The sequence below is a fragment of the Ostrinia furnacalis genome, unplaced genomic scaffold (genome assembly GCF_004193835.3).
Source record: "Ostrinia furnacalis isolate ACB-3 unplaced genomic scaffold, ASM419383v2 OfSCF0373, whole genome shotgun sequence".
NCBI classification, from domain to species: Eukaryota; Metazoa; Arthropoda; class Insecta; order Lepidoptera; family Crambidae; genus Ostrinia; species Ostrinia furnacalis.
The window spans coordinates 110,775-137,512 of NW_021130612.1; the positions used below are offsets into that span (position 1 = coordinate 110,775).

The 26,738-nt window shown below is 39.2% G+C and overlaps 3 protein-coding genes across 9 annotated transcripts; 2 read left to right on the forward strand and 1 right to left on the reverse strand.

The window, feature by feature from the left end:
- The first annotated feature begins 790 nt into the window (after nucleotides 1-790).
- Rsf1 (repressor splicing factor 1) lies at nucleotides 791-3,892 on the forward strand. Its single transcript, XM_028316302.1, has 4 exons — nucleotides 791-965; nucleotides 1,198-1,204; nucleotides 2,436-3,048; nucleotides 3,755-3,892. The coding sequence occupies exon 3, from the start codon at nucleotides 2,446-2,448 to the stop codon at nucleotides 2,917-2,919; it is 474 nt and encodes a 157-aa protein (XP_028172103.1). The 5' UTR covers nucleotides 791-965; nucleotides 1,198-1,204; nucleotides 2,436-2,445; the 3' UTR covers nucleotides 2,920-3,048; nucleotides 3,755-3,892.
- Nucleotides 3,392-21,403, reverse strand: MED17 (mediator complex subunit 17). Of its 5 annotated transcripts, XM_028316244.1 has the most exons (14): nucleotides 21,240-21,403; nucleotides 21,053-21,143; nucleotides 20,460-20,715; nucleotides 18,911-19,060; nucleotides 18,518-18,649; nucleotides 13,638-13,773; nucleotides 11,023-11,240; nucleotides 10,329-10,412; nucleotides 9,692-9,845; nucleotides 8,751-8,887; nucleotides 6,895-6,980; nucleotides 6,460-6,592; nucleotides 4,718-4,859; nucleotides 3,392-4,191 (listed from the first exon to the last, which is right to left on the reverse strand). In XM_028316244.1, exons 2-14 carry the CDS (start codon nucleotides 21,139-21,141, stop codon nucleotides 3,971-3,973), a joined length of 1,938 nt encoding a protein of 645 aa, XP_028172045.1. In that variant the 5' UTR covers nucleotides 21,142-21,143; nucleotides 21,240-21,403; the 3' UTR covers nucleotides 3,392-3,970. The 5 variants fall into 5 exon arrangements, with proteins under 5 accessions (XP_028172045.1, XP_028172074.1, XP_028172066.1 ...); XM_028316273.1 differs by lacking the exon at nucleotides 18,518-18,649 and having other exon boundaries at nucleotides 18,779-19,060; XM_028316265.1 differs by lacking the exons at nucleotides 18,518-18,649; nucleotides 18,911-19,060; nucleotides 20,460-20,715; nucleotides 21,053-21,143; nucleotides 21,240-21,403 and adding exons at nucleotides 14,486-14,617; nucleotides 15,270-15,414.
- Nucleotides 16,487-26,194, forward strand: LOC114361278 (luciferin 4-monooxygenase-like). Of its 3 annotated transcripts, none has more exons than XM_028316286.1 (12): nucleotides 16,487-16,523; nucleotides 23,130-23,311; nucleotides 23,400-23,604; nucleotides 23,703-23,889; nucleotides 23,960-24,079; nucleotides 24,308-24,482; nucleotides 24,578-24,712; nucleotides 24,806-24,937; nucleotides 25,005-25,106; nucleotides 25,346-25,492; nucleotides 25,713-25,866; nucleotides 26,048-26,194. In XM_028316286.1, exons 2-12 carry the CDS (start codon nucleotides 23,132-23,134, stop codon nucleotides 26,191-26,193), a joined length of 1,683 nt encoding a protein of 560 aa, XP_028172087.1. In that variant the 5' UTR covers nucleotides 16,487-16,523; nucleotides 23,130-23,131; the 3' UTR covers nucleotide 26,194. The 3 variants fall into 3 exon arrangements, with proteins under 3 accessions (XP_028172087.1, XP_028172085.1, XP_028172093.1); XM_028316284.1 differs by lacking the exon at nucleotides 16,487-16,523 and adding an exon at nucleotides 20,091-20,187; XM_028316292.1 differs by lacking the exon at nucleotides 16,487-16,523 and adding an exon at nucleotides 20,091-20,187 and having other exon boundaries at nucleotides 25,026-25,106.
- The last annotated feature ends 544 nt before the right edge of the window (nucleotides 26,195-26,738 follow it).

Below are 26,738 nucleotides of genomic sequence, written 5' to 3' on the forward strand. Positions count from 1 at the left end.
TCCCCACCCCACTTGGTTCAAAGCCTCCTCCCTTCCGAGTTTCCAATGACCTCACTTCCTTTCTAAACACACACAAACATAATCAGACATTCACGAATAGACTCACACATGAATGAAACATATATTTCGTTCTTTCATTCAGTGATATTTCCGTTTCAAATAATATACAATGTTTTATTACTGCATGATATGAAAATAACAAAATAAATATTTGAATTTATAAATACCGGGAAAATTACATAATTCCAATTAATTATGAAATTTTTATTAATATTTATTTTTTTCGTGCCTTGTTCATAATTATTTACTAATAGCAACACTGATAAATGTCATTCTGTTGTTCATTCACTCTTAAATAGGGTTGTAACAGTTACAGTGATTTTGTAACGTTCTTTAATAATAGTTACTATGCGATCAGTATTTCATTTTATTAACATCCTCAGTCACATAAAGTCACAATTTTCAATATTTTATAAAAAAAATATAATAGTGTATAATTCTGCTGTAAATTGTATATAGTTTTTACAAAAAGACCATATTATATAATAATGTTCGTCTTACAAAAATAAGTCTGTTTTTTATAGGTATAGTTTTTTTTGCATGGTCTTTATTTATGTTTTAATGAATTCGTAAAGAACTACAACTTTGAATAATCTATATCGCAGATTGTTCATAATATATCAAGCTGAATATAAAACAAAGTATGTTACTTTTTATCTAGTGAAAATAAATAATGTGGTACATATTGAACATTCAAATTACTACACTACGTCCCAACCTTATTCCTCTTCAATCATCAGTCACGCAGCCGCAAACCGGTCATTCGTTCATTCATTCAAAAATCTCATCGATTTGTTTCATCCTACATGTGTTAAAATTTATTTTAGAATACATGAAGAAATAAGGATTAAACCTTAGTAAATCTAGTGCAATTTATCAGTTTAAATCAAAATACATCAAAACACGTAAGTACCTCTTGTATTAAATCGTAATAACCGCGAAAATCCTTAGACGTTGTCGTGGCATCAGACGACATTTTGTTTTATTCTGTTCCTTGTATCTAATTATTTATACTTCTCATGATGCTTTTGATGCGCACATTATTTTTTTACATCTATTTTGAGGTTAGGAACTATACGTCTTATCGCGTAGAAACGCAGCTTCATGACCTCTAGGTAAAACAAGGTTTTCATTTAGATTTCAGAAAATCCAAGNAAAATAACAAAATAAATATTTGAATTTATAAATACCGGGAAAATTACATAATTCAAATAAATTATGAAATTTTTATTAATATTTATTTCTTTCGTGCCTTGTTCATAATTATTTACTAATAGCAACACTGATAAATGTCATTCTGTTGTTCATTCACTCTTAAATAGGGTTGTAACAGTTACAGTGATTTTGTAACGTTCTTTAATAATAGTTACTATGCGATCAGTATTTTTGCTTGGAATTCGGGTTTTTTTAGTATACAGTATTGCAGTTAAATACTACCATTTCTAAAGTGCAAATTTCAGCAGTAAAATGGAATTTAATGATGGTAGCTTTGTAGAAACTTTTTTCGAATTATTTACATATCAAATGTATTTTGCTGAATTATCATGTATATGTTGTTGGTTATTTGAGTTTTAAAATTTTTAGTGGTTTTTCATTTTACTAAAAGTTTAAGAATAAAAAACGTAAATTCAATATTAAAGGTGATGTCCCAAAGTGAATGGAAGCTTGGCCCAGAACTTGTACTATACACCTACGAAACAAAGGGCTACTAATATACCTTTATTATCCGATTTCTTTACAATGGAAGCAATTGTAAAGAAATTAACGCGACTAGACGACGAACTAAAATCATAAATTCGTATCGCGGTGTCGCTTTGACAGCTAGTTTAAACGAAAACAAAACGCAACTGCTTCTTTGTGTAAAAGCTGAAAGAAAGCTGCTTTTTCTCAAACGCAAATCAAACGCCTGTGTTTTAGTGAAAAAATTAGGTTTTAGGACTTTTAATGGAAAGTGATTAAATCCGTTGTTTTGTTTTTGTTTGCGCCTGAACTTTACCGCGATACCGAATTTGCACCTCAGCTGGAATGAAAAACGGAGTGCAACTGGAGAAGAAGCGCCAATGATTGGAGACGTTAAAAATTAGCGCAATCGGGGCATTGAATTGGGACATCTCTTTTTCAGTTTATTATAAATTATTATTAAAGTTTAGTTTTTAAGTAATTTTAAGTTTTTTCTGAATGCATTATAAAATTGTTTATTTCCTAATAAATAAACAAAACTTATTATGTAATGAAAATAACTGCGATTATTTTATAAATATTTCATTTTATTAACATCCTCAGTCACATAAACATAAAGTCACAATTTTCAATATTTTATAAAAAAAAATATAATCGTGTATAATTCTGCTGTAAATTCTATCCCATCAAAAACAANAATCCAAGATGAGTTCCGGAGGAACACGCGTGTATGTCGGTGGGCTCGTAGAAGGAATCAAAAAGGAAGATCTCGAAAGGGAATTTGACAAATATGGCAAACTGAACTCAGTTTGGGTGGCGCTAAACCCCCCTGGGTTTGCTTTCATAGAATTTGAGAACATGCAGGAGGCGGAAGATGCGTGTAGTGCTATGAACGGCTTCGAAATGCTAGGCGCGACCTTAAAAGTGGAGCTCTCGAGAAAACGGGAGGGCGCGCGTAGGAACGGTAACTTCAGAGGCGGGCGCGGGGGCGGCGGCGGCGGTGGCGGCGGCGGCGGCAGCTTCAGGGGACGCTCCTTCGGCGGCCCGGGCGGCAACAACCGGCCCTTCAACTCCTACGGAGGCGGCCGCCCCTACAATCGCAACGGACAGGGTTACGGGTCGGGCAACGGTGGTGGTGGTGGCAACTTCAGATCGCGATCGCCCATCTCTCGATTTTAATTTAGTCATAGATATTAGTTAGGTTAGTGTTATCGTAATCTGAAGCCTTCCAAGTGTTAAAATTCAATGTTTGATAACACTGGAGGGTTTAATGCTGGGAAGAGTTCTACTATTGTCTCGGAGTTAGAGGTAATGCTTTTATTTTCTATTTTAGATTTAGTTAATGCTCATATTTGCACTCCTTGTGACATTTTCATTATCTTACACAGATATCAAATGTGTACTCTGAAGTTCTTGAAGTAGCTGTGATCTTGAGGTTGAATTAGAGATATGTAAAAAGTGACAATCAAAATGCTTCCTAACTTTGATAGAAATGAATTAATTACAAGCGTAAACATGAGAACAGTCACAAGGGGTGCAGAAGTGGTGTCAAGCTTGTGTGTTTATGTCCATTCGAATACCACTAGCTGCAACTCTTGTGTATTATGGTTGCCTAGTGTTTTACAATATGCTTAGATTTCCCCTTACTAAAAAATCTAAAACAGTTGTAATCACAATTTTGATCAATATAGGTCTCTAAGCAAATAATAATTTGCAAGAGGAAAGATGCAGGTAGTACTGAAAATTATGTGCTTATTACTGTTTTAATTTTTAATTAAGGAAGTTAGATGCAAAATACTCTTTAGTATGTAATATCATACGATTACTTGATGCATGTATTTTCATCATCAATAAATAGCTTTTTGGAAAAAAAATACCACTCTTTTCTTTGTATATGACAAGGATTAATTTATTGGCCTAATTTAGTTAGGTAGGAATGACACTGGTCTATCCATGATAATGATGGAAACCAGGCTTTCTCTTTTTAAATGTTAATTTAGAATTTTCGTTTCAGATTCCATGGCATTTAAAGGTCTCGAGTCAAATAATTCATTGAGAAGAATTTATGAACAATCTTCAGTGGTTATTTAACATTTTACCTAAATAATTATTGCTAAGTTTCCTTTATAATTAAAATATATTATTACTTCAATCATGTTTTATTGCTGATACAAAATGATCGATTACAAATAATTTATTTTACTTATTGCTAGGTTACTCTAAGATTGCTTTAGGAAGGGCTGCTTAGGCATGCCATGAGTAGTTCCATTTTGTTCAGGAAGTTTTTGCCTTCCATTTTGTCAAGTTTGATTTCTTTGAAGGCTCCACCGAGATTCTCCCATTTTTTATCTTGTACTAATTCACTGGAGAAGAAGTCTTTTCTTGGAGATTGTGCTATGAAAACTTGGATGCCGACAGATGGCTCACACCTTATTGCTATCATTCTATCACCTGAAATGAAACAAATTCATATGTTAATAACTTAANTTCGTTAAACCAAAAATTACTTAAGAAATAGCTTCACAAAGAGTATAACCAGTACCAGAAGGTACTTGTAGTATATTTACTTGGTGGTGAGTACACTACCAAGTAAACATTAGAGAAGTTTATTGACCACAATGGTGACAATGGCAATCGATACTATGACGCGACTTCAAAATGGCGGTCATGAACTCGTGATGCATTATTCATATTGCTTATCATTGTTGCAAAAATAACATTGACATTGTATGGAACAAAAAAAAATTATAATAATAAAGAAGCTAAATTGCAATAATAAAAGAATATTAAAATCTGTGATGGATGATACAGAAGCCAAATTGGGGTACTAATAGAAGTTGGGATATTGATTCAAAAAAGTTGCCAAATAAATAGTTTATCAGATAAGCAGCAGGGTAAAATATCTTGGGAGCATGAGTATAGCGTGGAATATAAAAACCACCGCATCGACCCCAGATGGTCTGATGACGTTCCTTACCATTAGGCGACGCCAGTAAACAGGAGGAGGCGTTCCCGAGGGGCTCCACCGGGCCCGAGCCCAGGTGCGAGCTGCTGGCCAGCAGCTGCCAGCCCATGCAGCGACCCACCGCCTGCACCGCCGTCATCTGGTGCTGGCAAATCTGCAACGAAGGTTAGGGTAAGTCTTGGAAAAGAAAACGGTTATGTGGAGCTATCGCCTTCCATTCAGAATCGTTCATTACTACGTACCCTCTAGAACAGTGATTCTTAACCTTTAAGCCACGAGGGACCATTATACCAAATTTCTGTCTTGTCAGGGACCACTTTTTTTTCAAAATCCTATGAAAGAGGAGGTCGATTTCTCGCCCACTGTGCGCCGTTTGCGTTGTGTTGACTCATCACGTCACGTCACTTGTTTATTACGATGTCTTCGTGGACCACTTGGAATGCCTCCAGTGACCACTAGTGGTCCGCGGACCACCGGTTAAGAACCAATGCTCTAGAAGAACTGGGATTTCATCCCACAAACATTCCATATCACAAACGACAGTTATCGGATAAATTAATTAACGTGCTGTTACAGTACTTTAACACTGCCTTGTCGTGGTCATTGGTCAAGCTATAAATAAATCAATAATCTGAATTACGCGCAAAACAAAACACCGATAGGCGTGGTATCGCAATAAGCCTAACAATATTACTGGTAATTCGATTTACTTGTGCTCTTTACTAAATCATATGGAACTCAAGTAGTATAGTCGAGAGAAACTGCACATGAAAATGATCTTGGAAGATGGTAATGCGATTTATATCCAGCTGCGAGTTGCTAGTTGGTTTACATGTAGACTCCTGACTGGCCAGGGAAGTGTAGGTGGCGATTAGAGAGGGTTGTGTTCCTGCAGTGGAGTGGAGTAGTAAAAAAAGATGGCAACGTCTGTTTAAAACAAGAAGTGATCCCGTCATCTTCTTGTCGTGTCGACAACAAACCTACACAGTGTCAGCCCAAAACTCCGCCACAAAAGTGGCGTTGTCAGTAGCCTTCATCAAATCTTCCTGTGTGCAGTTTGGGCACGCAGGGCACAACATCATGTGCTTCGTGGACTGTTTATGTTTATGTGAGGGCACATAGTACGCAGAACTGACGGCCGCTGGGGCAGCAAGGTTCTTGAATGGAGGCGGCGTACCGGAAAACGCAGCGTGGGACGTCCACCTGCAAGGTGGACCGACGATATCGTAAAGGTAGCAGGGAAGCGCTGGACGCAGGCCGCTACCAATCGATCAACGTGGAAAGCATTGGGGGAGGCCTATGTCCAGCAGTGGACGTCCTATGGCTGAAATGATGAATGATGAGACGTGGTCGCTTACTATGAGCCTCATAAGAAGGCTCAAGGTCACCCAAAGAACGATGGAGCGTGCTATGCTCGGAGTTTCCCTGCGTGATCGAATCAGAAATGAGGAGATCCGTAGGAGAACCAGAGTGACTGATATGGCCCGCAGAATCGCTAAAATCAAGTGGCAGTGGGCGGGGCACATAGCTCGGAGAGCTGATGGCCGCTGGGGCAGGAAAGTTCTGGAGTGGAGACCACGAGCCGGAAGACGTAGCGTGGGCAGGCCTTCCACTAGGTGGACCGACGATCTGGTGTCGCGGGAGGTGCCTGGATGCGAGCGGCACAGGACCGGTTTTTGTGCAAATCCTTGGGGGAGGCCTATGTCCAGCAGTGGACGTCCTATGGCTGAAATGATGAGCTGATGAGGACCCACCTGGCAGTAGATGAGGTCGCGTAGCTCCTGCAGCTCGTAGGACAGGTGTCGCACGCGGCCGTCGCGGCAGATGCACTTCAGCGTCTTCTCGCCCACGTGCACCACCAGGGAGGTCCGGCACACCACGTCGTAGCTGGCAGCATAAACGTCAATCAACATCGAAATTTAGCGAGTCACATTAAGTATAGTTGAAAGCACATTTTGTTGCAGAAAAGCATCTACTACAACTAAAATACGATTGCGAATAAATACTGGTAATAATTGGTTATTGTACGAAACATCGCGATTGTAATTTAAAATTGAAATCCTGGTGTTTAGCTTTGCGCGCTGTCGACCGTAGGTACCTACTAAGAGATAAGGTGGGGAATAAAAAACAACAAATTCAGATGACTATTTCGATTGACGTTTTACGAGAAAGAAAGTTAAAATATTTACCCATAAGCCATTATGTTGATTTTTACGCAGGACTGTGTTGGGCTATTCAGGGCGTTCCAGTGTGACACTATGAGTGGGTCCTTAACCTGTGAAATTAATCATAATTTAGAAAACCATATTGTACATAATCCACACAATTTGTCACTTTTGGATTAGTAAACGCCCACCAGAGACAAAAACATAGATTAAAAAAACTAAAGACACAGAATAAAGTTGACTAGCTGGCTTTACTTGACTTATGCCTTTTTACACCATCAATCCTAATTTTTAAGTGACCACTATGAAAACAAAATTCCTGTTATGTGTTACCATAGGGGTCGCTTAAAAATTAGGGATTGATGGTGAAAACAGGCATTAGTTGATTGTTACGTTAGTGGATGCTTAGATAACTCCAAGGATTTCCAGGCCCTGCACTGTGTGCAGCCAGGCGACTGTCGCGACCTTTACACAATCGTGCGGTATACCTAGTGGGAGGCCTGCCCATAAATTTTTCCGGCCCGAAAACTTTTCTACTCCAATGACCATCAGTTGTACAGAATATTAATAATAAAAGAAATGAGGAGATCCGCAGGAAAACCAAAGTGACACCACATAGCTCGGAGAATTGCTAAAATCAAGTGAGTGGGCGGGGCTCATAGGTCGTAGAGACGATGGCCGTTGGGGCAGAAAAGTTCTCGAGTGGCGACGGACTGGCCTCCTACTAGGTGGACCGACGATCTGGGAAAAGGTCGCGGGAAGAACCCGGATGCGGGCAGCGCAAGACCGTTCATTGTGGAAAACCTTGGGGGAGGCATTTGTCCAGCAGTGGACGTCATTTGGCTGAAACGAACGAACGAAAAGAAAGAAATGTAAGTGGTAGCACTTGCCAAATGTTGGTCTCGAAGCGCTGGTAGGGTAAAAAGATTATGAGACATGTAGAGGCTCCTTAAGAGCAAAATATTTGACGATTTGTAAGCACTATATAATAGTCTATGCCAGCGGTTCCCAAACTTATTTTGTCTACTGCCCACTTTGAGAATAAATTCTTTTTAGCGCCCCCATTTGTAGTCGAGTGCTCAGTCGGTGTCTAAGAGTCCTCCTAGTAAATGACGCCTCCCAAGCCTGTACACGACGTTCCGATTTTTTTCTGGGTCTCTTACCGCCCCCCTTTAAGCCTGCAGCGCCGACAAGGGGGCGTTATCGCCCACTTTGGGAGAGACTGGTCTATGCAGATTAGGGTGGTCCTTATTCCTACGAAAAACGGGGCAACACGTAATTTGAATATATACCATATGAAAGTATTTCATTTTTTTTTTATTTTTAAAAGACATTTAGGGGTCGCTACCAAGGTTTGAATTTTAAGTAAAAACAAAATCTGTATTTGTTAGATTCATTTATTTTTAAAGCCAAAGCCAAATAAAAATATTACAAAATTATTGTTGTTGCTATGAACTAAGATATTATGTACAATGTAGGTACATATTTGAATCAATTATTTTTAAGATATAGAGTAGAGTTTACTTGTGAGTATCTCGACGCGTCGGTACCATGGTCGGTATAGAAGAGGGGTTGAGGGGAGAAGGGGACAAGAAGCGATTGTCTATACTATCTATGCGATGTTCATTTGCACGTAAAATGTGATATAAACACTTAAATAAAACATTTATTAAACCATGATTTAAGATTTTTAAAGCTTTTGTAAATATTTTGTCAGCTGGTAGCGACCTCTAAATCTTGACTAAAAAAAAACAAAAAAAGCTAATTTCATATTTAGAGGTATATAATCGAATGAGAAAGTGCCCCGGGGATAATTCAAAAGACGAAAAATAAAGACCACCCTAATGCAGATAAAGAAATGTTGACTTTGACTTTGGTACCTCCTTGGCGATGGTGTCGAGCACGTACTCGCTGCGGCGGCGCATGAAGAAGTGCTGCGCCTGCTGGATGATCTGCTCCAGCAGCGACTGCTCGCGGCTCATCTCCAGCAGCTCGTGCCGGTCCGCCGCCATGGGGCCTGCGCGAGGACTTGTGTAAATGCCATGCATTTTACTGTGACTATAAAGCCAGAGAGTTTTCGCGATTGAAAAATCCGCCAGATGGCAATACGTAGACGCGAGGTCCAAATGCTGCATGATTGGTTATTTTTGACATGACATTGACAGATCCACCAATCATGCAGCATTTGGACCTCCCGTCTACGTATTGCCATCTGGTGGATTTTTCAATCGCGAAAGCCCTCAATGACTTATGAATTCATGCATACCACTCGCGCGGAAAAAAATAGTTCTTGATTGACAAAATAGACTGTGAGAACCTGGAGACCCTGAAGTAAGAAAGAAAGAGAGAAAAACATTTATTTGGTTACAACTTAAAATATAACACACAGATAACAAAAAGCAAGTACAAGTAAGAACCAAAATTGGCCACCGCTCAGCATGTGTCATGCTCTGGAGTAGTAAATAAAACCCAGAACATGACGCTGTTATTCTGCGAAGACCATTTTTGGAGAGAGCTGGAATACTCGCCTATAATTAATTTATAGGACAAAGACAAGTACAAGATTAAAGGACAAAATCTATCAAGACTTGCGTTTTGAGAGCTCACAAAAAGTATGCCAATTAAAGTTGATACCATTTATTTAATATCCAACCGCAGCTTGGGCTACGACTACTTCTTGTAGATCACCACTGATGACCAATGAAAACTGATATCATCAGTTCGTTACTTTACAATAATCCAACCCCATTGCAGGCTACGTGGTCACTATGTAGGTCACAGGCCACCACGGTCGTGGTGCCTGTGAGGCCACGGGTCGTACCGGCGAGGCAGCGGCGCTTGGAGGGCCCGAGCGGGCCGGTGGCGGGGTGCGGGAAGGGGTGGTGCGTGTTGGCGTGGTGTACGGCGCGCAGCAGTTGATGCAACGAATGCTCCAGAACGTGGTCGTGGTCCGACTTGCCCGCCGCGCCTTCGGGCTGAGGAAAAACCAAGATTATTACTATGTGGTAAAGTCCACTTTAGTGTAGCCTCCACTAAAACTCCCGCAAGCACATGTCTCCACACGGGTCGCACGACTCGAGCGTGCATTAGGCGGGTTTTAGAATCACGCTAACCGCTCGCTGATCGTCGGCGCTGACAGATAAATGTGTATGTAATTGAAGGGAACGTTCCTGAGTGACGCTGATCGCTCGGCGCCGACGCTTCATACATTTCGGCTGTCAGCGCTGACGGTCAGCGTGACTCTAAAACCAGCCTTAATATGCGGGCACACTTGTCACTTGCGGGCGGGTCAACGGCGGGTCCGTGCAAGTTTTGGCCCATAAGTGATGAAAAAATACACTTGAGGATGAATGTTACGTTCAGACTAGATTTGGAGCATAAGTTCTTATTAGGTAATTTATTAATTAATGTATTTATTTGGTGGTTCACGATTGTCACATTTAGTCACAAATTCTTACCTTCACGCCTTCTGTACCGTTGTTGGTATTATTTTGTCCATTATTGTGACATAACCCGATCAAGAGTTGGATGCCGGGTAAAACCTGCAAAGAATGCAAATATTTGCGTTTAGCAAAATTAAAAAATATGTATCAACGTTCACACTTTCTCTGATGTGTGCTACTCACTCAACTGAAATAACATGTTTATGTACTGTAAAATGACACAAGATACGACTACAATTATTCAAATTAGTGCTAGGTCGTCATTTCGTAGCTGCGAAATATTTTTTAAAGAATCGCATGCTTAGCAGTGCTACGAAACAAGACACAACTACGACGTTCACCACTGCTACGTGGGTCTCGCAAGTACTACGGAACGGATCGTCAATAGTTCACTGTTAAATATTCGAAAAGACTACGACGCTCAATACTGCTACGAAAATTTCCTACTAAGAATCGTCCTGCAACACACGAGTGGAACTTTTTACGGTGCCTAAAGCCCGGTCTGTGAGCATGTAGAATTTTGTCCAATGACCCCAAGCTACCCATCCTTATCGCTCGCGCGTAATTATGTAGCTGTCGCGCTCGCACACGCACTGCGGGCGTCCGTCGCACAGTCGCGACAGAAATATACAACACGCGAGCGATAAGGATGGGTAGCTTGGGGTCATTGGACAAAATTCTACGTGCTCACAGACCAGACTATACTCACTGTAGCCATAATCTGGTTGCCGACGACCATGTGTGGGATGGAAGCGTCGAGTTGCACCGCTTCAGCAGCTAATCTTGCGAACAGCTCCTTACAGAACAGCACGTTCTGTGCTGCCTCTAGCTTCTGCTGCCAGTGCAGCTCGGCGCCGTCGCCTGGCAGCGTGCCCGGGCAGTTTAGGGCCGAGGAGCTTAGGGTCGCCGTGACAACGTCTTCTTGTTCTGAGGATGAAAGTTGCATGTTAGGTTTTGAACGTTTCAGCAGAGTAAATACAAATGAGTAGGTCATCTTCATAGAAACGCACCGAGCGCGGTTTGTATGTGGCGCGCCAATACGTATGCGGCGCGCACGCACACACTGACAAAATTTAGCGTGGATTAGCGGTGAGGTGCGCTGAATTTTGTCAGTGTGTGCGGGCGTTTCTATAAAGATGACCTACTCATTTGTATTTACTCTGGTTTCAGAGTCTACATAAGGATTTGTCACGTTCTGAGATCTGCAGTCAAGTCAAAGTGAACGAAGTCTACAATNCCCACAATGTATGTTTAAACAACATTGTCAGGGCAACCGGTCAGTATGCAGAACGTCGACTGCATGACGTCATGACACCTACCCGTACCCACCCTTCTGGAGCAAACTTAACATTCACTGGTTGGATTTTTATTGGCGGTCAAGCTGTAGATGCTGGCTACATAGGGCTCGCAGCGGTGGGAAAGAGAGGTTGGAGTACAACTTGATCGAGGTAACTGCGTACCTCGTGCGTATGCGACTCTCCCTCGCACACCTTCCCGCATTTGCACCGTTCGTACCAGAGCGTCGATGTGACGTCACGGTTAGGTGCGCAGTTAACTCGACCGGGTTGTAGGTAGTTGGTAGAGATGGGTTATACTAGGCAAATTTGATACTAGGTGCACCTATTCCTAGTATTTATTAATACTCGATCCAAAGACCTATTCCACCTAGTACGTAGTAATTTAGCATACTTGACGCGACTAGTGCGGACTAATCCACGTAATATGACTTTAAAATACAATAATTTTTGAGAAGATACAACCGTAGTACCATTATTCATGCAATTTGAAATTGAATAATAATTCCTCCCTTCATACTTCAACAGGCTTTGGACTGTCAACTTAAAAGTTGGCGTATTTAAAAGGTTTGTATTTAAATATCAATTTCATAAAAATATTTACATATTTTTTCTTATTTACATGAATATGGTTTGACTACTGGTAGGGTACTAATAATTTGATATCTCAGTATGTAAATAGTAACAATATTATGACTGTACCTACTACTAGTTGTTTAAACTGAGGCACTCGACAAAGGCCAAGCCCGGAACATTCAAGATTGTTCATCAAAATATTCAAGGCTTGGCCAGCAAAGTCTTAGAAATAGAGCTATTCTTAAAAAGTTTTGATATTAATGTAATGTGTATTACTGAACACTGGCTAAAGAAATATGAAAGCTCTTTCCATATAGATAATTATCAGTTAAGTAGCGCGTTTTTCAGGAAGTCTGCCATTCACGGAGGCTCCTTAATATTTGTGAATAATAATATTAAATATAAAGAACGCAAAGATGTAGTAGGGCTGTCAGTTGAGCGTGTTATCGAAATTTCCTGTGTCGAGCTTGAGAGTTACATCATTGTATGTGTGTATAGACCCCCTTCTGGGGACTTTGGTATTTTTGAAGCGGCTATTGAGGATGCTCTTAATAAAACTTGTAACAGCAACAAAAAGGTCTTAGTTTGTGGAGATTTTAACGTCAATTTACTAGATAGCTCATCATCATATTCTGTAAGACTACTTTCCCTTTTTGAACGAAAAGTGGGACAGTCTGTACCCTTCTGGCACAGCGCGGGCCCGGCCGCGTTCATGCTCGTGACGTCATCTGCTCCGGCGTGACGTCACCTACCCTTCTGGCACAGCACGGAGATGAAGGCCACGCCCTGCAGCTCGGGCGGCACGGCCACGCGCAGCGCGGAGGGCGCGGGCCCGGCCGCGTTCATGCTCGTGACGTCATCTGCTCCGGCGCCGCGTCATCGTCGTGACGTCACCTACCCTTCTGGCACAGCACGGAGATGAAGGCCACGCCCTGCAGCTCGGGCGGCACGGCCACGCGCAGCGCGGAGGGCGCGGNAAATTTTGACTTTGACTTTGACTTTGACTACGTTTGTGTGCGTTTGCTTCGTCGTGCTCAAATTAGTTTGGTCAGACAGAGACGGAGTGAATCTCTATGTTCGCACATAAGCTTAGCGAGAAATACTAGGTGCGCGTAATACACGACTACGGATTACGCAATAATAACCTCTATTACTTTGGTGGTAGGGTCGGAAATCGTGTAATTTATAAAATACTAGGTGGATCAAGTATTTAAAAAATTGGAATAGGTGCCGCCTAGTTACTGTAAAATACCTAGTGTGTGGATCTGTTCTAGTAAATACGTCTCATCTCTAGTAGTTGGGTTATTATTGGCGATCAAGCTGTAAACCCTGGATACACAGGACTCGCAGCGGTCGGAACGAAAAGTGGGACAGTCTGTACCCTTCTGGCACAGCGCGGGCCCGACCGCGTTCATGCTCGTGACGTCATCTGCTCCGGCGTGACGTCACCTACCCTTCTGGCACAGCACGGAGATGAAGGCCACGCCCTGCAGCTCGGGCGGCACGGCCACGCGCAGCGCGGAGGGCGCGGGCCCGGCCGCGTTCATGCTCATGGCCGCCATCATCTGCTCCTCCGGCGCCTTCGTCACCTGCGAGACATCTAAATATATAAAAGGAGAAACTGACTGACTAACATATCAACGCACAGCCTAAACGGCTAAACGCAGGCACTTGAAATTTGGAAGGGACGTAGCTTAGGTACCGTAGAGGTGCACTAAGAAAGGAATTCCCGAAATTCCCACGGGGACGGGAATTAGCGGGAAAATCCTTTTGTATGAATTTATACCGTTTAAGTTAGTAAACTTAAAGCTTAGTTACAACAGGATATTGCAAAATTCCCACGGGAACGGGAGTTAGCGGGAAAAAACATTTGTATGAAAATATCTAAACCGCCTACGTAAAACGGGATCCACGCGTACGAAGTGGCGGGCGGCCGCTAGTAATACATAAAATTGTGTTTGTTTTTTAATTTTTTGTCTTACAAATGCTGTCGACTGCTGGACAAAGGCGTCCCCCAAGGACTTCCATAACAGACGGTCCCGCGCTGCCCGCATCCAGTTTCATTCCTTGACCCTTATCAGATAGTTCCTATTGTCATAGAAACTATAAGAATGTTTTGTTGTGACAGCTTACAATAAACATAATTATGATAATTAATTAGGATGACCGCCATCTTATTGGCTAACTCTAATTGATAATTACAGTAGATTGAAAACTAATTGAATTGAAGACCAGAATGTTGTTTTCGTTTTAGAATAATCGTGCAGACTTATTGATGTCCAAACTGAAGTTATAAATTACCTCAAAAACTCCAGTCTGACTGAACTTCGACCCGGCTGTCCTATAACTCAGATCTCCCACAATAGTGTTGGAGACTTTCTTCAGTCTCCAGTTCTGCCTCAACCGCAACAGGTCGATATGGAAGTCGGGCATGTTGTGTGAGATACGCTCGTTCTCGCGCATTCGAATTTCGAAATCAATGACCAACAATTACAAGATACAACTTCTTTAAGAAATCACTTTATTCTAGCTTTGAATGTTTTGTTCTTTCAGAATAGTCATTTGTAATCATCATTTATCAGTAAATGTCTGAATCGAAGAAAGAAAAGTATTTATTTGATGCATGTAAGCAAAACAATATAATAACGCGCGAGCGATAAGGATGGGTAGCTTGGGGTCATTGGACAAAATTCTACATGCTCACGGACCAGGCTTTAGACAAAATTACCTCAAAAACTCCAGTTTGGCTGAATTTCGACCCAGCTGTCCTATAGCTCAGATCGCCCACAATAGTGTTGGAGACTTTCTTCAGCCTCCAATTCTGCCTCAACCGCAGCAGGTCGATATGGAAGTCGGGCATGTTGCGGCTGATGCGGACGATCTCCTTTCAGAATAGTGCTTGGTAATCATACTAATCATCATTGAATGGTGTCAGAATCGCAGACAAAATTACCTCAAAAACTCCAGTCTGACTGAACTTTGACCCGGCTGTCCTATAACTCAGATCGCCCACAATAGTGTTGGAGACTTTCTTCAGTCTCCAGTTCTGCCTCAGCCGCAGCAGGTCGATATGGAAGTCGGGCATGTTGCGGCTGATGCGGACGCTCTCGCTGGCCCGCAGGCGCTCCACGCCGGCCAGCAACACGGCCGCGGCCGCGCCCAGAGCCTTCTTGCGGCCGTACACTTGCACCATCGGACGGTTGTCCGCTTGCTCCGGCTGCACCGGGTCTAACACCTGGAAATGTTTTGTGATATAGACCCAATACGCGTACCTACCTACATTTTCCTAATAAAATTGTATTGCTTTAAAATTGGTTTTAAGTTTAATAAGAGATACAGTTAGTTATTTAACTATTTTTGGGTTTGTACAAATTGTAACATTATGCACAATAAACTTATTTGTATTTGTATTTGTAATACGCTGAACTGTCCCACCCATGATGATATTGACAAGGAGGCGCCACCGTTAAAGGGCTATATTTCACCGGGACACCATGGCGGCGCAACCAGTCGCCGCTACCAACAAAATGTATGCAGCTTTGCGCAACCAAACGGACACCAGGTGAGTAACTAGAGCTGTTTACATTTTGTTGGTAGCCGGAGACTGGTTGCGCCGCCATAGTGTCCCGGTGAAATATAGCCCTAACGGATCGCAGGTTCAGGTTTTTGACATATTGGAAACAACGTACCCTGTCAATGAGTTTGGTGGGACAGTTTAGTGTAGGTCATCTTTTAATTGGATCTGAATTCTGATGTCTGGAAGTGTTCGTGGAATATAGAACAGGTTGGAATTTTGTAATGCCACCTGAAGGGTACTCTAAATACTGTACAAAGACATTACATTTTTACTCAAAGGAAACATTAGGCAAATTTTATTTTTGAAAAGAAAGAGAAATGAAATGATGTAAATATAATAAACATCAGTAATGGTTATAATTTCTTTCAAGCACAAGAAAATTAACTAAAGTAATTTATGTGGACCATCCTGGCTCACTTGAAAAGTCACATCAAGTAAAAAATATGTTAATCTTTCATTTTTTATTCAATAACAAATAATATTACATTTTATAACCTCCAGACATGAGATTTTTGTCTCACTTTAAATTAAGAGCTTATTTAAAGACTACTCATCTAGCTTTTATTAATCCAGCTAGGGTGCTTAGGTCACTTGTTTATCTCAATAGTAAATAAATAAATGTCAACAAACATTACTAGATTACATTATTTAGAGCTGGTTGATAACACTAATGATTTTGTTGTGTTATTCCAGTAAGACATTGTAGATTTACACTTGGCTGTGGTAAATTGTGTTAATCTAGAAGCAAGAAGAAAATATTAAGTGAGTATTCTGTAAATCTTTTTTGGGACTAGAATATTGTAATAAATATTTAAACTTGAAATTACCAAGTCATAATTGTTACAATTAGTTAAAAAATTATAAACATATAACATTTCCTTATTTTACTACTACCAACAAGAACCAAATGCACATAATTTATAAGGTTAAACATCCTACTAGTCCTAATATTATAAATGCGAAAGTTTGGATGTCTGGATGTTTGTTACTCTTTCACGCAAAAACTACTGAACGGATTTTGATGAAACTTTACAGTATTATTGTTAATAACCCAGAATAACATATAGGCTATAATTTATGACGATCTGAGACAAACGAAATTTCACGCGGGTGAAGCCGCAGGCAAAAGCCAGTAAATAATAAAATAACATCGTGTACTGACCATGTACCGCTNCATGGCCGCCATCATCTGCTCCTCCGGCGCCTTCGTCACCTGCGAGACATCTAAATATATAAAAAGAGAAACTGACTGACTCACTGACATATCAACGCACAGCCTAAACGGCTAAACGCAGGCACTTGAAATTTGAAAGGGACGTAGCTTAGGTACCGTAGAGGTGCACTAAGAAAGGAATTCCCGAAGTTCCCACGGGAACGGGAGTTAGCGGGAAAAAACATTTTGTATGAAAAATCTATACCGCTTAAGTTAAACGCTTGAAATTTGGCATTCACCTTAGTAAACTTAAAGCTTAGTTACAACAGGATATTACAAAATTCCCACAAGAACGGGAGTTAGCGGGAAAAAACATTTGTATGAAAAAATCTAAACCGCGTAAGATAGATGAAGGGGGTAAAACGGGATCCACGCGTACGCAGTCGCGGGCGGCCGCTAGTAATACATAAAATAGTGTTTGTTTTTTCATTTTTTGTCTTAAATAAATGCTGTCCACTGTTGGACAAAGGCGTCCCCCAAGGACTTCCACAACAGACGGTCCCGCGCTGCCCGCATTCAGGCTCATTCCTTGACCCTTATCAGATAGTTCCTATTCTCCTAGAAACTATAAGAATGATTTGTTGTGACAGCTTATAATAAACTTGATTATTAATTAGGATGTCTGCTATCTTATTGGCTAACTCTAATTGATAATTACAGTAGATTGAAAACTAATTGAATTGAAGACCAGACTGATGTTTTCGTTTTAGAATAATTGTGCTTTGTAATCATTGGTAATTGGCAAACACCCAATTGATGACCAAATTGAAAGTATCATTCACCTCAAAAACTCCGGTCTGACTGAACTTCGACCCGGCTGTCCTATAGCTCAGATCCCCCACAATAGTGTTAGAAACTTTCTTCAGCCTCCAATTCTGCCTCAACCGCAGCAGGTCAATATGGAAGTCGGGTATGTTGCGAGAGATGCGGACGCTCTCGCGCATTCAAAATCAATGACCAACAATTACAAGATACAACTTCTTTAAGAAATCACTTTATTCTAGCTTTGAATGTTTTGTTCTTTCAGAATAGTCATTTGTAATCATCATTTATCAGTAAATGTCTGAATCGAAGAAAGAAAAGTATTTATTTGATGCATGTAAGCAAAACAATATAATAACGCGCGAGCGATAAGGATGGGTAGCTTGGGGTCATTGGACAAAGTTCTACGTGCTCACGGACCAGGCTTTAGACTAAATTACCTCAAAAACTCCAGTTTGGCTGAACTTTAACCCAGCTGTCCTGTAACTCAGATCTCCCACAATAGTGTTGGAGACTTTCTTCAGCCTCCAATTCTGCCTCAACCGCAGCAGGTCAATATGGAAGTCGGGTATGTTGCGAGAGATGCGGACGGTCTCGCGCATTCAAAATTAATGACCAACAATTACAAGATACAACTTCTTTAAGAAATCACTTTATTCTAGCTTTGAATGTTTTGTTCTTTCAGAATAGTCATTTGTAATCATCATTTATCAGTAAATGTCTGAATCGAAGAAAGAAAAGTATTTATTTGATGTATGTAAGCAAAACTAGACAAAATTACCTCAAAAACTCCAGTCTGGCTGAATTTCGACCCGGCTGTCCTATAACTCAGATCTCCCACAATAGTGTTGGAGACTTTCTTCAGCCTCCAGTTCTGCCTCAACCGCAACAGGTCGATATGGAAGTCGGGCATGTTGCGTGAGATACGCACGTTCCCACGAATTCGAAATCAATGACAACTTCTTGAGAAATCATTCTAGCTTTGAATGACGTGTTCTTTCAGAATAGTGCTTTGTAATGTCAGAATCGAAGAGAAAATTACCTCAAAAACTCCAGTCTGACTGAACTTCGACCCAGCTGTCCTATAGCTCAGATCGCCCACAATAGTGTTGGAGACTTTCTTCAGTCTCCAATTCTGCCTCAACCGCAGCAGGTCGATATGGAAGTCGGGCATGTTGCGGCTGATGCGGACGCTCTCGCTAGCCCGCAGGCGCTCCACGCCGGCCAGCAACACGGCCGCGGCCGCGCCCAGAGCCTTCTTGCGGCCGTACACTTGCACCATCGGACGGTTGTCCGCTTGCTCCGGCTGCACCGGGTCTAACACCTGGAAATGTTTTGTGATATAGACCCAATACGCGTACCTACCTACATTTTCCTAATAAAATTGTATTGCTTTAAAATTGGTTTTAAGTTTAATAAGAGATACAGTTAGTTATTTAACTATTTTTCGGTTTGTAAAAATTGTAACATTATGCACAATAAACTTATTTGTATTTGTATTTGTAATACGCTGAACTGTTCCCACCCATGATGATATTGACAAGGAGGCGCCACCGTCAATAAGGGCTATATTTCACCGGGACACCATGGCGGCGCAACCAGTCGCCGCTACCAACAAAATGTATGCAGCTTTGCGCAACCAAACGGACACCAGGTGAGTAACTCTCTATAGAGCTGTATACATTTTGTTGGTAGCCGGCGACTGGTTGCGCCGCCAGTGTCCCGGTGAAATATAGCCCTAACGGATCGCAGGTTCCGGTTTTTGTCATATTGGAAACTATACTGTCGATGAGTTTGGTGCGACAGTTTAGTGTAGGTCATCTTTAACTGGATCTGAATTCTGATGTCTGGAAGTGTTCGTGGAATATAGAACAGGGTGGAATTTTGTAATGCCACCTGAAGGGTACTCTAAATACTGTACATAGACATTACATTTTTACTCAAAGGAAACATTAGACAAATAAAGAAATTTGATTTGATTCCTTTATTTTTGAAAAGAAAGAGAAATTAAATGATGTAAATATAATAAACATCAGTAATGGTTATAATTTCTTTCAAGCACAAGAAAATTAACTAAAGTAATTTATGTGGACCATCCAGGCTCACTTGAAAAGTCACATCAAGTAAAAAATATGTTAATCTTTCATTTTTTATTCAATAACAAATAATATTACATTTTATAACCTCCAGACATGAGATTTTTGTCTCACTTTAAATTAAGAGCTTATTTAAAGACTACTCATCTAGCTTTTATTAATCTAGCTAGGGTGCTTAGGTCACTTATTTATCTCAATAGTAAATAAATAAGTGTCAACAAACATTACTAGATTACATTATTTAGAGCTGGTTGATAACACTAATGATTTTGTTGTGTTATTCCAGCAAGACATTGTAGATTTACACTTGGCTGTGGTAAATTGTGTTAATCTAGAAGCAAGAAGAAAATATTAAGTGAGTATTCTGTAAATCTTGTTTGGGACTAAATATTTAAACTTCTCAGATCACCAATAGTTGAAAAAATTATTAATGCAATATCCTTTCCTAATTTTACTCCCTACAAACATGAACCAAATGCACATTTAAGATCATAGCAGCCGAAACATCAAGCTCTCAGTACATAATGCAACTCATTAATAAAAGTTGCGTTAAGACCCGTGTCTTACTATTTTAGTTCTGCACATGCACACTTATAAGGTTTTAATAAAATAACATCATGTACTGACCATGTACCGCTTCTCCTTGGCAATGTTGAGCACATCGGCCAGCACACACACTTCGGTGAGTGCGTTCCGCAGCTTGTTCCGCACGGAGTCCCAGGGCCACTGGCTGGACTGGTAGCCGGCGTCCTTGCTGTCGTCGTCCGCCTTCGCGTCGGAACTGCTCTCGCCCTCCTTCTTAATGTTGCAGAACTCATCCTCACTTTTAGAAAAGTCAATTTTCTGAGCCAGACGCGCTAGATTTTCTGACATAGACAGAGGCCTGAAAAAATATATTCAAATATTAAATCTTATAAGCAGGGTTCGAGGATATATATCAAGGGATATATATCAAGATATATATCCGATATACAGGGTGTTTGGCGCATCGTGTGCCAAAATGATTTGGCGGATAGAATGGGTCATTTTCTATANTCATAAATAATACAATAAAATAATAGTATAGCTTTCATACAAATTTGATATATATCAAAGTTGATATATATCGGATATATATCATAAATATCCGATATTTTGATATTTATAATAAATATCGGATATTTTCGAACCCTGCTTATAAGAGAAATCAGCAGAAACAGAACTCTAGAACAATAACTCACGCTTGATAAATTTCTTGCCCATCGTAGGTTATCTCTTGAATTTGATTCTCTATCGGTGCTTCAATAGATATATTCACTGAATTTGCCATTTCTGTGGAAAAATGTAAACGACAAAATACAATATTCAGGTGCAAAACTTAGTAGGTAATTCTATTTTCTTTGCTCACTAGTAGCGTCAGATACTTACTTTGAGCGGTCTTAAAACCAACTTGTGATAATAAAATAGAAGCTATTTTACATGCTATTCATCCATTCGTTTATTATATCAAAATTGAAATAGTTGTTTATTTCATTTCTTGGCAAACAAGCACACAGACATCGGTGACACCGACATTTTCACTGACAGGACATGTTGCTGATTGACAATTGACATTTTGATTGACAATGCACGCCGTTCCATTTTGCACAACTCTCTGGCACAACTAGTACCATTTCCTATTTGCCCCCAGTCATCTAGTTTGAGGGGACAAATGGGAATTACTATTAATTAACCCTTAACTGGTATCGTAAATTTGACATACGTAACTCGTATCGTGGGGGCCGCGCGGCCCCCATACTATGTTTGCTTCTAGCAAGCATGTTTTACCTATATACTTGAATAAATGCTCGTAAATGATATATACCAGGCTTGTTCTATGTAATCATTTAGTTTTTACTGTATTAAATCTTCTTACTTATATACTTCAAGACATTACATAATAGTAACGTAATAGTCGGCCGTTTGGTGTAGTGGTTCGAAACGCACTTCTATTCCGGAGGTTGCGGGTTCGATTCCCGCACAGTACAAACATTTGTGTGCGTGAACATATTTGTTTGTATTGGACTGGGTGTTTTCTATGTATAATAAGTATGTATTTACAAAAAAAAAGTATTTAAGTATGTTTATATCCGTTGTCTAGTACCCATAGTACAAGCTTTGCTTAGTTTGGGACTAGAAGCGCAGTGTAAAATGTCTAAGGATATTTATTTATTCATTATTTATTTATAACAACTTTTTACGTAATATTTTTTTAACGTTACTGATATCTATGAAACCTATCGATTAGAAAGTTAAACCAAAAATATTATTATTTTAATTAATCCATAATAATGTGAACTTAATAATAAATAACGTTTTAATGTTATGTTTAATAAAAATAATAAGCATTTTATAAAAATAAAAACATAAACATTATGTTGACAAACATTAGCAGGTGGTGGTGGATTTTCAGACCACTTGTATTTATTTTTTCATAGTAGCTGGAGTGACTAGGTCCTACAACATCTTCATTTTCACTCTCTAAAGAAAAAACTTGAAAATCAGAATCAATATCCTCATTATCGACCGAATATTGGTTATTGGGTCTTCACAATGACCTATAATTTTACTATCACTATATCCTTCTTCTGACATGCTACTTATCACTAATTTGGAATCAAAAACTTCGTTCTAGGTATCTTCTATTGTGTTATCACTTATAAGCCATCAATACTACAAAAAACCAAAAACAAGTAAAAATTGCCATTAAAAAAAAAACTAACGTAACTGGTATTGTGGGGGCCGCGCGGACCCCAACACGTGCATATCTTCGTCCTGGTGAATGATGCAGTGCTGAAACGCCTGCACCAGACACGAGTAGCGCCGAAATGAGAAGACCAAAAATTTTGGCTGCCCACGATGCGTAGCTTCTTAGAAATCAAAGAAAACGTCATGCGTGGGGGCCGCGCGGCCCCCACGCATGACGTTTACCAGTTAAGGGTTAATTTATTTTTTGTAGATATTTATTTTACGAAATCTGTTCTTAATTATTAAAATTTTCAAGCGTTAAGAGACATTTCATAATTTTGATAAATAATAATCAAAATTATTTTTTATTTATGTATTAAATATTTTATGGAACTACTTATTGTAGTTCAGTTATTGTATTTTTTCATGGCTGAGAATATTACTTTTCCATCTCGCTCTGATTAGCACGTTAAGAAAATACAAAACAATGTTAGCGAGTTACATACTTACTTAATAGAATTTAAATTATAGATACCTTTAATTTTATGATGCATTCTAATTATTGTAAAACAACCTCGTTTATTTTTATAGGTATGTCGCATACAGTTATGAAAGGTTTACCTACTACGAGTCAACTACATCTCGATACGATCTTAGAAGCAATAATACACGAAGAAAAACTTAAAAATAAACGTCAAATACGACGGGATGAAATAAATCTCAGTAAGATTATTTATTATTCTATGAAACAGCGTTTGGATGATGTTTATATGGTAAGTTTTTATTGATTTCAAGTTTTTCTTTTAAGTTTTTCGTAACGTTTAACTGTTCACTTTACTTTCTACCTTATCAAACTTTCAGATTAACGGTTTTAATGGAGACAAAATAAAAAATCGTCAAATACTTAAATTTTCCATTCCCCTCGCCCGCGCATTACAAGACCAAATAAAAAAAGATAGGAAAATCTTATTAATAATGAAAAATAGTCAGTATATGGCATCTCTGTACTACGCCGCAATATTTTCCGGGGTTGTGCCGTTGCTGATAGATTCTAATTCAACAAGATGTAAGTTATGAAAAACATAATTTGTGTATCTTTCGTATATTTGTATTAATCACTCATAGCTACACATTACATAGTTTTTGATTCCGACAAAATTTCAGATGAAATACAACACTTTATGAATTTGGTATCACCATACTTTGTTTTCTGCGATCATGATTGTTTTGATAATTTCAAAATTGCTACTGAAGCGACACCTAATTTAGATACTAAGGTTATCATAGCTAATGATACACAATGTTTGGAGCTTTTTGTCGAGCGCTATAGCGATGACATGGACAGTTTTCAGTAAGTTTTTCAAATTACGCATTTGGAGCGGTATATTATGATTTCCTTTTTAATTTGATATTTTTTACAGGGTATCTGAAGCAACTCCAGATTCAACCGCCCTTTTGCTGCCAACAAGTGGCTCATCTGGATTACCAAAGGCTACAATATTGAATCATAATGGTTTGATAGCTCAACTACCTGTACTTTGGTAAGTAGGTTTTTTTCTGCTTTTTTATATCTTTGTCCATGAAATTGAAGATAATAATTATTACTAAAGTAAAAAAGGAAGCATAAATAGTTACGAACTTACGACATGCAGAAAACGACGTAGGGGTCAATCCATTTTTTACTTCATCAGATGTGTATTGGTGTTGGAACATGTATTTACCTACCAACTAAAAAGTGATAATTATTATGACAAAATTAATATTCCCAGGATTCATCACGAGCGTTTCCCACAGCCAACGGAATTGGCGCTACTTCTGTCTTCTGCACAGTGGATGACGCATACAATCTTGATGACCACATGCCCCGTTTATGGTATTAGTTTGTTGATGACACCACAGAAACCTACTGCTGAACACATCTTGGATATTGTATACTTATATCGAGTAAGAATACTTAATGCATTTAGATGATTTGGATAATATGAATTTAACAACAAGTGCATTGAAAGTGTTTCGTCGTTATTTGTTTTTTTTTTCAGCCAACCTGGGCACTCCTTGGGCCAACATTTGCCCAGTCCCTTGTAGAATCTGCACTTACTCATCAACTCAGTTCCTTGAAAACAGTAATCCTAACAGGAGCACCTCTAACGAATAAAGTTGCCAAATTGTTGAAAGTAAATTTGTACTCTTATTTACTACTGATTTTTAATACGTATTGAGTTGATACCAACATTTTTTTACTGAACTTAGTATTTTTTCTATTAAAGGAAAAGTTATCAGCATCATGTTACTTCGGTAGCGGTGTGGGTATGACTGAAACTCATGGCTTTTTTACAATGCCAGGTCCAAGGACAGCTTGGGATTCGAATGATAGAATAATAAACACCTGGATCTACAAGGTATGTGCTCAATGATAACGATTATAAGTTAGAAATATGATTCTATCATAAACTTCACAATACATAGGTAGATTTTATATTCCCGAAGCTGTCTGGCGAAGGTGGAAAACAATCAGAAACCAATAAAAAAGGCGAGCTTCTCTTGAGAAGCACTTCTTGTCCATTTATCGTAAGTATTAACTACTTTTTTATTTCTAAATCAGGCAAGTGATTCAAGCCTTACTAAATTGTCGTTCCAATTGGGTTTCAAATGAAATATTTATTTGATCATATTTTAATAACTATCAAATAATTAAGTCTCTAGCTAGAGCAAAAATCATCTTTAATCACTTGGTTGGATTTAACTCTCTACTAGGTATAGGGCTATGGTTATGAAAACTCTTACTGGAAGTACACTTTTTATTTTAGGGCTACTATAAGAATTCACATGGTACTCATGAGGTACTTACATCTGATGGTTGGCTTATAACAGGAGACGTATTCTACGAAGATGATAACAATGAAGTACATTTTATTGAAAGAAAGAAGTTCTGGTTCAAATATTACAATAACCATGTAAGTACATAGGTACTGCTCAAACTGTAATTACCTATGTTGTTATTATTATTATTACTTAGTGTAAACCCCATGGGTACATACCCATGGGGTGACATTTACATAATATAAAAAAGACATGTAGGTAGGGAAAGTAAATCTGCCTGGGTGCCTATAAAAAATAACGAAGAAATGGAAATTCTGTATAAATAAATAAACGTTTATGCTTATGATTTGACAGATATCCCCTGAAGAGCTAGAAAATGTGATTAATTCGGTGGATGGTGTAAAAGAATGCGTAGTATGTGAAAGCGAGAAGGGTCCTGCAGCGGGTGTGGTGCTTCGTCCCGGCTTTTCCATTGATGTGAGGGAAAATATCCATAAAACTATTAATGGTAAGATTTGGCGTACTACTCTTCAACAAGTGTTACTAATCACGGACTATGATAATACTCTGTTAAAACTAATGCATCTCCAGTCCCACAAACTGATATTAATTTAACGGAATGGTAAAAGATTGTTGCTGTTTTAAACGAAAATGATTATTTTGTTAATTTCACATTTGCTTTATTACAGCTACTTTGAGTGACTACAAGCGACTTCGGGGTGGAATAGTATTTGTGTCTTCTTTGCCGTATACGCACAGTGGAAAAATCAAAAGAGCAGAGAGTAACAAACTAATTCAAAACCTTTTAAACAATGGCGAGCTTTCCGGACATTGATTGATTATGCAAAAGATTACCAAAAACTAGATTAAGTGGCTAAACTAGCATTATGGAGTTTTCAAAATAAATGTTGTAATTATGGACTTATCCATTGTTTTTTGTTGTTCTTCTTGAATAATACTCCGTTAATCTTAAATACATAAAAATAAATACAAGTTGAGTGAATCCACAAATGTTTATGTAAAATGATTTATTTTGCTTGTAGTGTTTGTTTTCACAACTAGTTACGAGAGCAACTAGTGTGGGTGGCCATTGGTAAAGGGTGGCTATTGGGAATTGGGACGAACTAAACGTTTGATTTACGATTAAATCGAATCGATTACAAAATTACTTTAACTTAACGAAATTGTAGCTAATTTTTATAAATAAAATCGCACTGATTGGCAGTAATAAATGTCTACATAATCTTACAAATTTCGTCATTCTGTCTAGAGCGCAGTGCAGTACAAAGCAGAACGGAAAATGATTGTGAAACGATTAATCGAAATTTTAATCGGATGCTGAATTTGAAAATTATAAATAACTGATGCGACTCTAAACGC